The sequence below is a fragment of the Astatotilapia calliptera genome, chromosome 19, assembly GCF_900246225.1.
Source record: "Astatotilapia calliptera chromosome 19, fAstCal1.2, whole genome shotgun sequence".
NCBI lineage: Eukaryota > Metazoa > Chordata > Actinopteri > Cichliformes > Cichlidae > Astatotilapia > Astatotilapia calliptera.
Genome location: NC_039320.1, coordinates 8452754 through 8467581, shown reverse-complemented (window position 1 = coordinate 8467581; position 14828 = coordinate 8452754). Strand labels below are relative to the sequence as shown.

The 14828-nt window shown below is 41.3% G+C and overlaps 1 protein-coding gene across 6 annotated transcripts in view; it reads right to left on the bottom strand.

The window, feature by feature from the left end:
- ralgapa2 (Ral GTPase activating protein catalytic subunit alpha 2) overlaps positions 1 to 14828 on the bottom strand; it is a 107481-nt gene that overhangs the window by 47397 nt on the left and 45256 nt on the right. For 5 of the 6 annotated variants that reach the window (XM_026152495.1, XM_026152497.1, XM_026152492.1 and 2 more), the window contains 12 exons: positions 14378 to 14500; positions 11724 to 11809; positions 11542 to 11632; positions 11155 to 11328; positions 9934 to 10119; positions 9040 to 9233; positions 8690 to 8788; positions 8006 to 8161; positions 4411 to 4539; positions 3291 to 3419; positions 2959 to 3017; positions 2028 to 2136 (listed from right to left, as the gene is read on the bottom strand). In XM_026152495.1, coding sequence (XP_026008280.1) covers positions 2028 to 2136; positions 2959 to 3017; positions 3291 to 3419; positions 4411 to 4539; positions 8006 to 8161; positions 8690 to 8788; positions 9040 to 9233; positions 9934 to 10119; positions 11155 to 11328; positions 11542 to 11632; positions 11724 to 11809; positions 14378 to 14500 — 1535 coding nt within the window. The remainder of the gene's footprint in view (positions 1 to 2027; positions 2137 to 2958; positions 3018 to 3290; positions 3420 to 4410; positions 4540 to 8005; positions 8162 to 8689; positions 8789 to 9039; positions 9234 to 9933; positions 10120 to 11154; positions 11329 to 11541; positions 11633 to 11723; positions 11810 to 14377; positions 14501 to 14828) is intronic. The other variant, XM_026152496.1, reaches the window with a different exon arrangement.

Genomic DNA, 14828 nt, shown 5'->3' with positions numbered 1-14828 from the left:
GGGTGTAAAATACACTGAAGACTTGTAAGAGGACAGTACCCACAGTAAGACCTCTGAAACACTTTAAGGAAAAGGGATCAGGTAGGCAGACCTGAAGGAAAAAAAAGCCTGCTGAATAAAGAATTTAACACTTAAATAAAAAAAAAATAAAAATAAAAAAAAAGCAAAGTTAGTGGTCAGTAAACTGCTTTTCAGGAGGGGAAACAAGGCCAAATGCTTGGGCTGGGCTAAGACATACCAGCATTTCACACTTGATTACAGATGAATCCATCTCTGAAATCTACGGCAGTAACAGAAGGATACGAGAGGGAGAAAAAAAAGAGTGATGGGAATATCAACTCCTCTCGAGTTGGACATCCCTCGATTCTGCAGAGACAAGCTCCACCCGCTGATTTGCATTTCTGCAGACAAGGATTCACACTCCTGTCCAAACACATCTCAGAGCTGTGCAGGAACTACTTGAAGACCAAAGAAGACTGAGAAGTGCAGACTGTCGTAGACTTTCTTCCACCTTCAATGACCTCGACTCAGCTGAACTTGTGTTTGAAGAGCGAGAAAGTCAAGCTCTCCTGTCATCACAAGAAGCTTTTTGGAACATGGTCAAATCATTCTGGTATGACATCGGCTATCAGATTTGACAAAAACATGAGGAGTCATGCTTAAAAAACCCCCCAAAAACAACCATTTTTTAATGTTTATCTTCATTGGAACTTTTAATCTAACCAATAGTTCATTTTCAATCTAAACACTGTAGGAAAAGAAGGGAAAGAACGTGTTTTATCATGATACTCTTTAAATTTTGCAGATACATAAACCTCAGTGGAGCCTCTCCTTACACTTAAAAAAATGGGCCAGTTTTTTTTAAAGACACTAGAACTACAGAAGTACTTTGAATGTAATGTGTGATCTTAAGGCAGAACATTAATTATCTGCAGAATCCCTGATTTTAAGGCTTTTAAATGTCTCTTTCAGAGCTTCCAGAGAGTAACGCAGGAACAAAATCTCTTGCTGCATTTGTGTCACGTAATTTGTAAAACAGCACCGGGACAATGCTGATTAAAGACAGTGAAAAAAAAAAGTTTTAGGACACACTGACTGTGCCAAAATTTGGAGTAATTTTCCTTAAATTTAGTTTTGCACTTACTGTGCAGATAATCAGCATAATTTCATTTCACTTCAAACCATGGTTCATTTTCCCCAGACTCATTGAAGGAAAGAATTGAGCTGTTGACAATTTTCTTTCAAATGTGGATTTCTTCAGTGATTTGAAATTCTTTGTGGAGAAATAGAATTTCCTATTTCTTCCAGCTGAATACCTCTCAACATGTAACAAGGGCAGACAATGTGGGGAGTGCAGAAATGGCCAAACACAAAAAGGGGCCCTGAGAGTTCAGCACCTGCTTTTAGAAAAGAGACTCTCAGTGCCACTCTTCCCCCTAGATCCCCCACCCAGCCTATACCCTCTATTTTGGGGCTGGCTGAGTCTGTGTGTCAAGTTGTACAGGGGAGTGATTACTGCTCCATTAGAGAAGGGGGCGAGGGGATGGGTGGGGGCTTTGCTCGAGCAGGAAGCTGGGAGATGTAGCTGCTTAAATTGGCCCACATCTACTGAGAGTGAGCAGCCTGGAAATTACGCCACCGCCCCAAACCCTTTTCCCATGGAAGAAAAAAAAAACTAAACCAAAAAAGCCCACAAACCCACAGCTTCTCTGCATCTCTTCACTTAGGGAGAAAAAAGGCCTGTTCCAGAATATACCCACGAGTCACATTTTATTCTCACACTTTTTGCCTGTGTTGAAAATTTTTCTGCAGTCCTTTTATGTAATCAACTGTCATTTTAGTTTGAGATAAACAATGTAAGGTTTGCACAAAAAAACAGCTTCCAACACCCATTCATTTCAGGACAGCGGGCTTATCTGTGTTCTCAGCACATGACGCAAGCATTTAAAAAAAGCGCACCTGTAGTTTCTTGTAAATGAAACTGGAAATGCACAAGTGCAGCGTCCTCGGGTAAGAGGTTCACTCACCTTTAGTGTCACTCCCAAAACATTGATGGCATCTTTAACCTGGGGGTGGATGTTCTTTTGCATTAGCTCCTCACACACCCACAGACCCAGGCTGCACACAGCAATGCACCTGAATGGCAGCAGCAGAGAACAAAATGTGCAGATTTAAGTAGAGCAGGATCTGAATGGGATCAGATGTTTTGAGAAATAAACTACTATATAATTAAAACCATGAACATTTGGACTTTTTTTTTTGCAAACAGGCTTTAGAAGCATTGCATCAAATTTTAATGACGGGTAGCCACTGCTTCACCACCATTAGCCTCTTCAAATTCCTTATGTATACAGAAATGTACAGCTGCAAAGAGAAAATAATTGTTGGAATGAATACATGTCTGTACTGATTGGTTGTACTTTGTTTGTCTACAAAACTAAACCGCTCCAGTTTATGTCTTTATTGAACACTAATCATTCACAGTGCAGCCTGGAAAAATGAAGTGAACCTCGATGCTAATGAGTTCTCCACAAGCTACTTGAGTGAGTTTTGAGATTGGAAGTGTTGGCTGTAGAGGTGCTTCTCCAAAAGAGGAGGCTGGTAAAGTGTGGTTAGTTAGTCTGCCCCTCTTAAAAATGATTGGCTGGTGTCAACAATGCCTCAATGACAATTTAGTGGAAGAACAAAGCAGGAAAAGGCTGCGGAAGCATTTCAAAACATGTCATGATGACAATAACAACAATATGATAGAGCAGGAGGAGGAGGAGAGGCAGGTGTAATCCAAAGCTTACAGGTGGACAAGATTGTTAAAAAATATGTATTCTGTATTTATCGAGGAGTGATCAACATAGAAACAGTATTAGAAAACAGTGACGAGCAGGTTCCCAAACCTTTTCTTGGAACGTGTGTAAAACGCGATCATATCAGACAGTGCAACAAAAGAATTACTAATCATACCTCGCCCCTTCATAGTGCTCCTTCGTTGCCGTCTCCAGCAGGATGTTGACCAAGTAATTCTGAACAGAAACGACAACACCAGTTAACAGTTCTCAGTGACAATCCAAGCCATTCCTTCCTTCATCTTTATAACAATAAGACGCCATTAACTGTAACACACAGCCTTGTAGTCATGTTAAATCAGTGTGATGTTCACACTGCTGTATCTAATAACGTTTAGGATAAGTTTGTCATGATTTACACAGCAGACGACTGATTGATCCTAATTAAAACAACATCTGCTTTTATATGAAGTGTCCGTATTCCCGTCACTGCACATCATGAGCGTTTACCTTGATGTCCTCATTGCTCACACTGATGTCATCAGAGCCAGGCACACGGTGCAGTATAGGAATCTGGAGGTAGAGGTTTGGGAAACACACGAGGGAGCCCAGGATCGTCTGAGCTTCCACCCTCGGAGCCTGGAGGAAATTTTAAAAAAAGAAAACCAAACCCACGGCATCATTAATACCAGAGACAAACACATAAACAACCCGCTTCAAGCGAAAGGCGCAGAACGCATACGATGGATGAGGATTTGAGGGAGCTTGCAGATTTAATTTCATCTTTATTCATGATTCTGCTGACGGAAAAACATCGCACATGTTAGGCGCTGGACAACAAAATGATTGATTAAATGCATGATGGGTGCAGCTCTGTAGCAGGTTGTGCTGCCGCACCTGATGAGCTGCTGTTAAACTGAGGAGCGAGAACAAATCTATGCTGGGAGGTACGTGTAATGGCAAAAACAGGAAGAAGCAACACATACACACCTGATAAATGACAGTTAACATCAACTGAACCATATTCGGGTTTAAAGCTGTGCAAGTAACAGATAGCGGCCATAATATTGATCTGCTCCAGATCAGCTCTCTCGCTATCTAAAGTCCATATGCTCACTTGTACAGATGGTCTACAACATTAACTGAACATGACCAACAGTCATATTAACACTTTTCATTTAATACTTGTGTGGATTTAATGAAAAAAAGGATATTTACGTATTTCATTTAGTCCTCAAACATGAAGTCATCTATCATGATGAATAATCATAGTAAGACAAAATATCTATAATTCTAATTTCAGCCACAGTTGCTCAGTCCTACATGTAAGTGCAGTTTGTATTTTGTTTTTTTAACATTTCTGCTATTTGGTGCCTCAAATAAATTTTTTATTGCTAAAAGCATAAAAATGTCACAAAACAATATCAGCTTTTCAATGTCAAACAGCTGCAAAATATGAGAAGGATGATTTATGATGTTTTGTGAAGAATTTTATCATCTTTGTTGCAGATTTACAGTGCTACTGATTTGTGGGAAAAAAGAAAAAAAATCTGAAACCTTTTTCTAGTTCTTGACTCATAAATTCCTGTATGACTGAAATATCAAATAAAAGTTGAAAGTGTGTTTGTACCTCTGAGGAGCCAGAGGTGAGGACGCAGGCAGCAGCAGCGATGAAATCTCCAATCAGCATTGTGAAGCCCGGCAGGCCGAGGAAGAAGAATCGAGGAGAGCAGGAGCGGATGATGGTGTTCAAAACATCCTGATGATAAGCATGGACACAGATAAACTGTCATCATGTCTGCAGCAATCTCCGTTATTATATCTCTGCAGACTTTATTTAGGAACAGCCTGAATAACAGAACAAAAACAGATTTTTTTCCTTCTTTTAATTCTCCAAAATTTTTTACGATTACAGCCCGGGATTTTTGCATTTGGGGGGAGCCTCGTGTGTTGTTAGTGTGGGTGGAGTGAAGCAGTATCAGAAATATTTTGTAAATGGGCCACAGTGTGAGAGACGTGGCACCGAGAAAGCTTTTCACTTCAACAGGTAGGCTAAGCATTTTAAGCGTGCTGAGGAGAGTAAAGCACTCAACAGTGCATGTCACTAAAGGACAAAAAAAGGGGGAAAAAACAGAGTGGGAAAGACAGACAGAAGAGAGAGAGAGCAGATGGATTGTTCACAGTGGATAAGAGGGAGAACAAAAGACCTCAACTTTCAAGAGTCACATGTATGTACACACACAAGCAAACCTGTAATTAAAGCCAGAGACAAGGTATTGTTTGGTTGAGGTGCAGGCGGCTCAGTGGCAGATGGGTGCTCTTTCAACACAGGCATATGCTGTATTGCAGAGGGTTCTGCACAAACTGCTCAAGTATGTACAGTATAATACTGCACTAGTGAAGGGCGTAAAAGGATGCTTGAGAATTTCCAGACTATATTTAGCTGGTAATCTTACAGCAAAGACGCTCATTTCTTCACCATTGACGGACACAGGAAATACTCTTGGGAAAAAAAAATATATAATTAGTTTAAGAATAAAAGAATGCAGCATCTAAATAAGACGGAAAGATTGCTGTCTCTCTTATCCGAGTCATGCATGCGCATATTTGCGTATGAAGGCAAGGTCCAGGCTCCAAACACCTGCCTTCTTGGCCATAAACTTGTGTAAATCGGACAGTTCAAACATCAGCCCGTTTCTAGCTGAACCGAAGGGCACCTTAACAAACAATTTCTCTCTCTCTCTCTCTCAATCACACACACACACACACACACAGTACCACTATCTATGCGCGACATTAATCACCCAGAGCTTTGGTAAACAGGGAATCCAGGTGAACAACAGAATAGAATAAACACAGAGAAGACTAGTAGGAAGTCAAACCAACACCAGCAACACATGTGGAAAATTGGTGGGAAAAGCTTCGGGATTGAGGGCCCATTTTACCCTCGTTTTGTTGGTAATTGACCTCTGAAGCATAATGTGTAGTGCAGTCAGAGGTAATTAGCAGGCAACAAACTGTTTCTTGATTGCCTGAAATGAGCATTTTAGAGGAAGCCACAAATGTAGAATGCAAAGTGCTTTCAATTGTACGTGCAAGTAGAGGGAACCTGATTTGAAGTGTGTATAGAAATCAGAACAGAGAAATGTGGAAAGGGAATAACCGCATGCGGCGCTGTGTTGGCAGTAGGAATAGCCCCTGCATCAACAAAAGGTGCATTAACGTAACTCTGAATAGAGCCACCTCAGGCCTTTTTATGTGGCCTCATTTTCACGAAAGCAAACGCTTTCCACCTGCTGGCCCCTGGGGTGACGGGGTTCATTCTGGCATTACATCACTCTGCACAGAATCCCAAAATTTACCAATTTAAATGTACAGTTTCGCATGGGGACATATTTCCTATTGTAATTCATTCACAAGTTGTAAGAAAGGGATAATAACCTACCTGCAGGCTGTTGTAGCCACGAGCAGTTTAATCAACAGCCGTGTCGGTGGCCTACGGGTCAACCTTCACATTTTAATCTGACACTATATAAATTATGCAGCAGCCTCCTTTTAGGGAATGACAAGATGAACCGAGTTAAAAGGAGAAGCCAGCTCTGCACAGGTGCTGAAATCTGTGTGTTTGTGCAAATGTGTTAGTGCTTTCGAGCCCTTTCTTTAACCTAAAGAATAAAAGGTGAATAGATGCATTAAAGCTTTGTGTGCACTTATTATGTTTAGCAAAATATGCTGTTGACTATTGCACTCCAGATTGCAGACCTATTAGATAGATTACTGCCATTGTGCGGTGGTCATGCTTTTGTGAGACCAGTGACCAGAGACTGACAGACTATCAGGACAATAGCCCTGACCTTGGCACTCTGTCAGTTGGAAGGAGAATCCCTCCAAGGGAAATGTCATTTTCCTCCAAGCTTAGTTGATTTTATTGGTGAGGATTTACACTGGGATTCCCCCTGCTGTCTATAAAGCATGGCTGTTTAAGGCAGACTGTGTTACTCCATTGACAGGCAGACTATACATTCAGCATTCATTTCTAAAGATATGAGAGATGCTGTTGAACAAAAAGACCAAACATCTTCAGATGTCTAATATTAAACGCACAAAGAAAAAAACATTAAAAAAAATAAGTCCTATAATTGGAGCCTCCAGAAAAAGCTTATAAATAAAGAAGCTTAATGTTTTAGGTGCATTGGGGGGGGTGGGGTGAAGGCAGAGAGGAAGGAGGAGGAGAGTAAGAGCCACTTTCTTATGTTAAGCAGGCGTGCGGCTGTCCTCTATTGTGTGGCGTGAGGACTCTTTTCTCTGGCCAATTTGAGCATGCTTCAGTGGCCAGCCTGGCTCTGGCCCCCCAACGCATTATACAGAGCCACAACAAAAGCTTGAGAATGCTGCCTGCTCTCTCAGAGTGCCCCCCTCATTGCTCTACTCTGCACTACGTTCCCCAGGCTCCCCTCCCACTCCTTCACACACACTCGCATACACAGAGGCAAGCGGGCCAGTCTACTCCGGGCCCCCGGCCGACGTGTCAGTCTAACGGAGCGCGACAGACGTCAGTCCTTAATTAATCACGTATACGCGGCAGGGGCTCAAAACATTACTTAACGACATGGAAAACATTCTAATAAGCTTGTCACACAGCCAAAGCGCAACAGAAACCCGGCGAGGAGGGCATATATAAATCTACAGTCCTTTATATACACACACACACACACACACACACACAGTAGCATGCAAAACATCTCTTACACACATTTTCATCTTCATGTTTTTATTTAGAGGAACTCCATTCATAACCACTCAGCTTTGTGCAGAAGCAATGGAGCAATGCCAGACCTGAATACTAGGAAGGGTGTGGCTGAAGGAGGTGGAAGATGCCAAAACACAGTAATGTTCCTCCTCACCTTCTTTTTTTAAATAAAACAAGGGTCACAATCATAAACCTATATAAACTGTGTCCTCACTCCTGCCAAGAAACCCTTGAACCTAACTCATCACTCCAAACACATGACTAGTACTGACACGAGTACAAAGATTGCAGCAAATACAACCAGTTGAATACGACAAAAATCACACATTAAAAAAAGTAAATGGCAAACTGACAAAAACAAACAGCCTTAATTGCTTTTCAGTTTTTAATCAGGGCTGATGCACATTGATTTGACCAATGCGCCATCTACTGGAGGAAAAAGGAACAACAGGCAGCTTTTGTGCAGGAGCCTTACCGGGTCATCGCTCATGAAGCCCTTGTGCATGATGTGGTAAAGGTGCACCAGGAAATCACTGTTGGGGAGCACATCCTGGTGCCTGGTCATCATCTCACAGATCAGCTTGAAGGCCTGCAGTTTGCCAGCCTTGTACTCTGCAGGCAGCATGGTGCCCTAAAGAGGGGAGGAGTGCCATTATCAGGAGCTGGAGACACTTCTATTCTATTAAGCTGCAGCAGAGGCTTGAGAAGCTGATGTCCCCCACCCATTTAAAAAAAAAAAAAAAAAAAAAGAAATCCAACACCAACCACTAAATTTTCCCTCATACAGACATAACACATATTGAGGCAACATTCTTCCTTTTATTGGTTTGCATAAACAGTTTGATTAGATAATACTAATATGTTTGTTGCCGCCAAGGCTAACCATTCAGCTGCATTGATTACTTTTTGCTGCTCCTGGAAATGTAATGATATTGCCTTCTGAGCATTATAAGATCCTCCCAGATTCCCCCCCCCAAATAGCACCAATTGAGAAATTCACCCTAAATGTTTTAATATTTACTTTTAATGACATGACAGTGGATCCGGCAATCAGATCTATAAATCATTTTTAGGTTTTAGTATTTCATCCATAGCTTGTGTGCACACTAACATATAAAAAGCGTTTTGAACATCTGCTGTGTCTTTGCATTGTTCATACCCTGAAAAGCCAGGACGCAAGCATTCGAAGAGGTGGGATGAAGGCAGGTTGAGGCGGAGAAGACTGGTTGTCCACACTAATCCCAAGATTGTCCCGAATCTGTAAGCAAACATTTCACTTCATTGAATAACACATCATATCTAATGCTTGGTTCAAACTCTCTGCTTTAGGAAGTACAGAATACAATGTCTGATTTAAAATGTCATATTTTTTTATAGAAATTTTATCTGTCTTTGACATAAAGAGGATTTAAAAGCATCACTTTGATGTAGGCTTTTTTTTTTATGCTCGTGTACAAATAACATATGGAATTACTGGTTTATCATCAGCTGATTATGTCTTTATTGTACCTTGGCCAGCTTGTGCCACAGCTCATAGAGATAGGAGAAGACCTTGGCATGGATTTTGGGGCAGCGGATATTGTTGACATCTCCCAAGATACCCAAAATTCTCCTCCACAGGACGAAGGCTGAATCAGCATGCCAGCCAGTCAGAGTCCCACCAGCAATGATGCTGACATCATCAGCCAGAAACTCACTGCTATCTGCATGGTCACATAGAAAGAGTAATGGGTGATGTGGGTTACAGAAATTATTATTTGGCAACACTTTGCCAGTACCAAGAAAGACTTCATTTTATTTAGCTGAATGGATTCAGTCAACAAATGCAGATCAACTTTATACAGTTATAATAAAATGAATTGATTTGACTCTCAATGCTAATGCGTCGTTAGAGCAGCTGTTGACCAAATCCTTAAGTTATCTGGTGCATATTCCCCAAACGCATTATGCAAGTGAATAAAACACTCAAATACTTTTGGGAAACAGGCAGAAACCACATGCATCATCCAAGTGAATTGTGGCAGGACAGTGCCACCTAGTGGGCAGCAGGAGAGCAATGAGAACCTGAGGGAGTAAAGGCTTGGAAAGACAGATGATAGTGTAGCTGATGTGAGGTGATTCAAATGACTTCTGAAAGTTTTTTCTGTTTCACTGTTTTTAAATTTAGTTGCAGGGAAAAAAAGATAAAAGATTGCTCATTTGTTTACAAGAAGAAACAAAAGAACAATTATTTTGTATTATGTGTGCAGAATAATGACAAAGCAACTACTTTAAGTAAGAGTAGCATCAAACCAAACAAAGAAAAAGAAAATAGAAAAATCTACAGGGGGAATTTAAGACAAAGAAGTGAAATGCAGATGAAGACTGTGGTCTACATGATGAGTAGCAGCTAGGGAGCAGTACCCAAGTGGTGTGGCATGTGTAAGACAGACTGATGCATGGTGTCGTCCAGGGGGCAATCCCGTGGGTACTCTGTGTGCACCAGCAGGGCTGGTGAAGCGGGGGGATTCTGGGGGTAGTGGTAGTGGTTTTGGTGGTTGTGGTGGTAGGACGGGGATGCGGAGTGGGTAGGGAGAGCACACTCAGGACCTAAAAACAACAAGTGGACATGGATCAAACTGGGTTTGAGGAACAGTGCAGAGGGGCAGTGATCACAATGTGGGAAACACAGAAGTTCACGTACAAGGGTGGGAAGGGCAGACAGGGGGACGACAATATCTGCATACACGAGGGGGGAGGGAGTAAATAAATAAAAAGCCTCAAAGCTGAAGGGATGTTGTGGTAACCCCCCCTCACAGAAATTGACAGGTGACAAATTAAAGGAAAAACAAACCAGCTAATTCAAGCCCCTCCTCCATTTTTCCTGGTTAATGAAATATCTCTATCCTGATGGGAGTAGTCTCCTCCAACATGACAATGCTCTCACTGAATGAAAATTATGTGAACCACATGCTATCCACAGTCACCACTTCACTTCCTATCTGATTACACATGAGACAGTACCTATGAGTTTTTGCACAGCATCAGAAAACCAAATGAGGGAATATTTCCTGGAAAAAATGTGTTCTATCCCTCCAAGGGGCAAAAAGTAAAATGATGCTGTGGTGGTTCTTCTCCATACTACAACAGCGCATCTTTTTTTCCACCCTTAAATTTGTCAAACATCTGTAGATACCTTAAACAAACCAGAGACCACAGGTTACTTTTCCTTTCATAACATTTCCACTTTTCAAACACCACAAACTCTGAGCAGATTTAAAATCTTAAATTGCTTGGGAGAAGTCATCTAGACAATATTAGGTTTTTCACCCTTCCTAAGATTGATCAATCTATCAATCAAGAGCAACGTTACAAAACCCAGTTTAAACTGCACAACTGCTGAAGTGTCCCAAATAATTTAATCACTGATGAATGGTCACAAAGGGCTTCCTTTATAATAATGAGGATATTAGCTCTGTTGCTAACTATTATATGTATCAAACCAGCTGCAGGCTGCAGACAGACATAAATCAAGTACTCTGACTGGATTTGTTAGCTCAAACAAACTGTAACAAGCACAGCTAAACAGAGACATTTAATAGAGACACTTGCATCAAGATTTAGGGGCATGCTGTGAGTTTCTACCTGCTAAAGCTTCATTATGGCTGAGCAACAGACTCCCCTGGCTCTGAGGATCAACTGTTACGTCCATGTGTGCCGACTGCGTGGACTGATTATCGGCTTCCTCATCAAACGCCTGCCAGGTAACTTCAGCTTCATTGAGGTAGCCATTGGACGTCTCGCTACTAACACTCTCACCTAGGTAAGGTGAAAAGATTAAATTCAAGAAAGAAAAAAAAGCAAAAGAAGCTTCAAATGGAGCCTACTAGCTCTGTAAGGAAAACTGTAATATCCAATGCAACAATTACATATTTATATGCTATAGTCTCAGAGTATGCTGATGAAAATTCACATTTTTAAAAAGCAATTTATGTTTAACATTAAAACTAAACAGTGATTATAACTTCTAACTTTTCTCTCTGAGCTTGGGCCTCGTGTAGTTTGCGTGTCCCTCAGTATTGCACTCTGTCTCAGCTGAGCTGCTGGTCCGTCGGATGAGGATCTACAACAAAGACAAACATTTAAACAGATGAACCAAGCGTTGATCAATCTTATTTTAAGCTAACACGATGGTTGAGGATGAATGTTCTCACCACAGGTGGTTCACTGCTCTCAGTCCTGCCCTCAGACATCCTGCTATCAGAACCACAGGAAGTAGGCGAGTACTCTCTCTGCTGGACTGAAAGGCAACAAACAGTTCTGATTTGGTCTCTACCAAAAACTGGAACATGTTCAGTTAATCTCTGTAGCCCTGATCTTAATTATAAAAAAAAAAATAAATGAATATGTTTAAAGCAGGTCGTCTGACCAATCAGAGCAATCAGAGCACACAGGCTCAGGAAGGTGACCAAGAACCCGATTATCACTCTGATCGAGCGCCAGAGCGTCCAGTTACACTGGAGAGAGGAGAACCTTCTAAAAGAACCATTTCTGCAGCACTTCAGGCCTGAATGGTAGAGTAGCCAGATGGAAGATGCTTCTCAGGTAAAAAGCACATGACAGCCCACCTGGAGTTTGCCAAAAGGTCTCTCATCTGATTAGAGCACTTTGCTCTCACACAGGCCTACTTGTTGTTCCTACAGTATTTAAAAGTAGAATGGGAAGCAGAGCCTTCAGTTTTCAGGCCCCTCTTCTGTGGAACCAGCTTCCAGTTTGGATTCAGGAGACCGAGAATTCTGTACTTAAGATTAGGCTTCAAACTTTCCTTTTTGACAAAGCACATAATTAGGGCTGGATCAGGGGACCCTGAATCCTCCCTTAGTTATGCTGCAATAGGTGTAGGCTGCTGGGGGATTCCCACGATGCAGTGAGCATTTCTTCCTCAGTCACTTTTTTCACTCACTATGTGTTTGTACACCTCTCTGCACTTATTTGTTAGTACTAATCTCTGGCTCTCTTCCACAGCATGTCCTCTGTCCTCCCCACTGTCGCCAACACGCTTGCTCATAGAGGACATGTGATTTTTTTCCCCCCTCGTTATTATTGTAGGGTCTTTACCTTAAAATATAAAGCACCTTACAGTAACCATTGTTGCTGGGACACCGTCCCTACAGTAAAGCATGGTGGTAGCATCAAGTTGTTGGGATGCATCAAGTTGTTGGGATGCATTTCAGCATAAATGCAGCAATCTACAGAGACATGCTTGATGATAACTTGCTCCTGAGTGCTCTGAACCTCAGACTGGGCTGAAGGTTCATCTTCCAACAGGACAAGAAACATAAGCACACAGCCATGATAACAAAGGAGTGGCTTTGAGACTCTCTGAATGCCCCGAGTGCCTCAGCCAGAGTCCAGACTTGAAACTGACTGAACAACTATGGAGAGACCTGAAAATGGCTGTGCACCAAAGCTCCTGATTCAGACCAAGCTTGACAGTTTCTGCAAAGGATGTGAGAAACTGCCCCCCCAACAAAAAAATAGGTGCGCCAACCTTGAAGCATCATACTCAAAAAGACTTGAGGCTGCAATTGCTGCCAAGTTATTAAGCAAGAGCTGTGAATACTTTAATTTTTTTAATAAATTTGCCAGAATTTCAAGCAACTTTTTCACTTCACTATTGTGTGCAGAATTTTATTGTGATAAATGAATTGAATCTATTTGGAATAGGGCGTTAACGCGGCAGCTTTATTCCAGCCGGAGAATGCTGTGAATACTCTGGATGTACTGCATCTCTGAAATAATTAGCAGACACCTGTTTCTGTGCAATGCAGCTTCTAAACCAAGCTGACTAGCACTGGCTCATAAATCCACCGTCTCATCACTTAAACAATAATAACACCAAAGATCTCTGACATACAGTTTAAGGTCTGTTTAACTATTCATGCTTAAAAATCAAACATATCAGGCTTAGCTGCTAAAATGAAAAATTCCAGTTGACTGTAATGTAAATAATAAAAAGTGTTCACACTATACAAGTCCACTCTCACATCATCTTGTTGAAAAGAAGAATAATGAATTTTACCTTTCTTTAATTTGCTTACAGAGCTGTTTTTTCTAAATGGTTGTTTTTGTACATGTATGTGCAAATATATGATGTTCAAACTCATTTGCAAACTCGAGCTGCATGATTATATCAGCCGTTTCTGCTCCAAGCTTATAAAGTGTAAAGAAGTGAGTAACTTCCTGTTTATGAAAATCTGACTAAACAGAAAAATTCAATTTGGTGTTTGGCCTGTTTTTCATATCCTTTTTATCACGAGGTTAAATTTTTAACTGTGAAAAACAAGCTGTTATTTGCTTTTTTTGTATTGCTTTGAAAAACCGAATAAGATTAATACCGTAATATTGCACTGGATAGTGGTGTAATAAAGACAACTGAAGTGACAGATTACTTCTCTTTTATAAAGAAACTGCAGGGTTAATTTGTATCACAGCTGAACACACAAACTGAATAAAAGAGGAGTAATTCCACTGAAAATAGTTGAATAGGCCTATAAAAGGAAATTGTCCAGTGAGCAATAGTTCTCAGTAAGTGCCAAACTGCTTTAAGTGGATAGGAAGGCAACAATAACTCAAATAACCTCTAATTACAACCAGGGTGTGCAGAAGAGCATCTCTGAATGCCAATAACTGAAACTTTGAAGGAGATGAGCTACAGCGGCAGGAAACTGAGGCTACACCTTGAACAGTCTCAGCAAAATTGGACAGCAGATGATTGGAAAAACATCTGGTACTTGTAGGGTGTACCTAATACAGTATTCAGTGAGTGTATACAGAAGATTAAAAAGTGCTTTGCGCTTGTATATACCTGGTAAGGTCTCAGACAGCTGTTGGGTGATGTCTGAGGTGCTGCTGCTACGCGGCAGAGGACTGTCTCTGCCTCCCAGCTCCTCCTCTCCCCCACACTCTGACAGCTGACACTCCTCCACATCTGACAGTCGGGAAGACAAAGACATGGTCAGGAAGAGGTGCAATACGGATCAAATATCATGGAAACACACTGGAATATGACTTGCAGACACTGTACAGACAAAGATTTCACACATATGAAACATGGTGAGGAAAAACAGGGCATGCAAACATGCAACGGTGATACATACACTTGTTAAGGACAGCACAAGGCACCGGGGCAATCTTGAGAAATGCATTAGTCAGATCATCCAACAACATGGATTAAATAAAAAGTTCAGGGTGCTATACGAGAGACTGTGACTGAATATGAATGGGAAAGGCTGGGCGAAGGTCACGCAACATGCAAA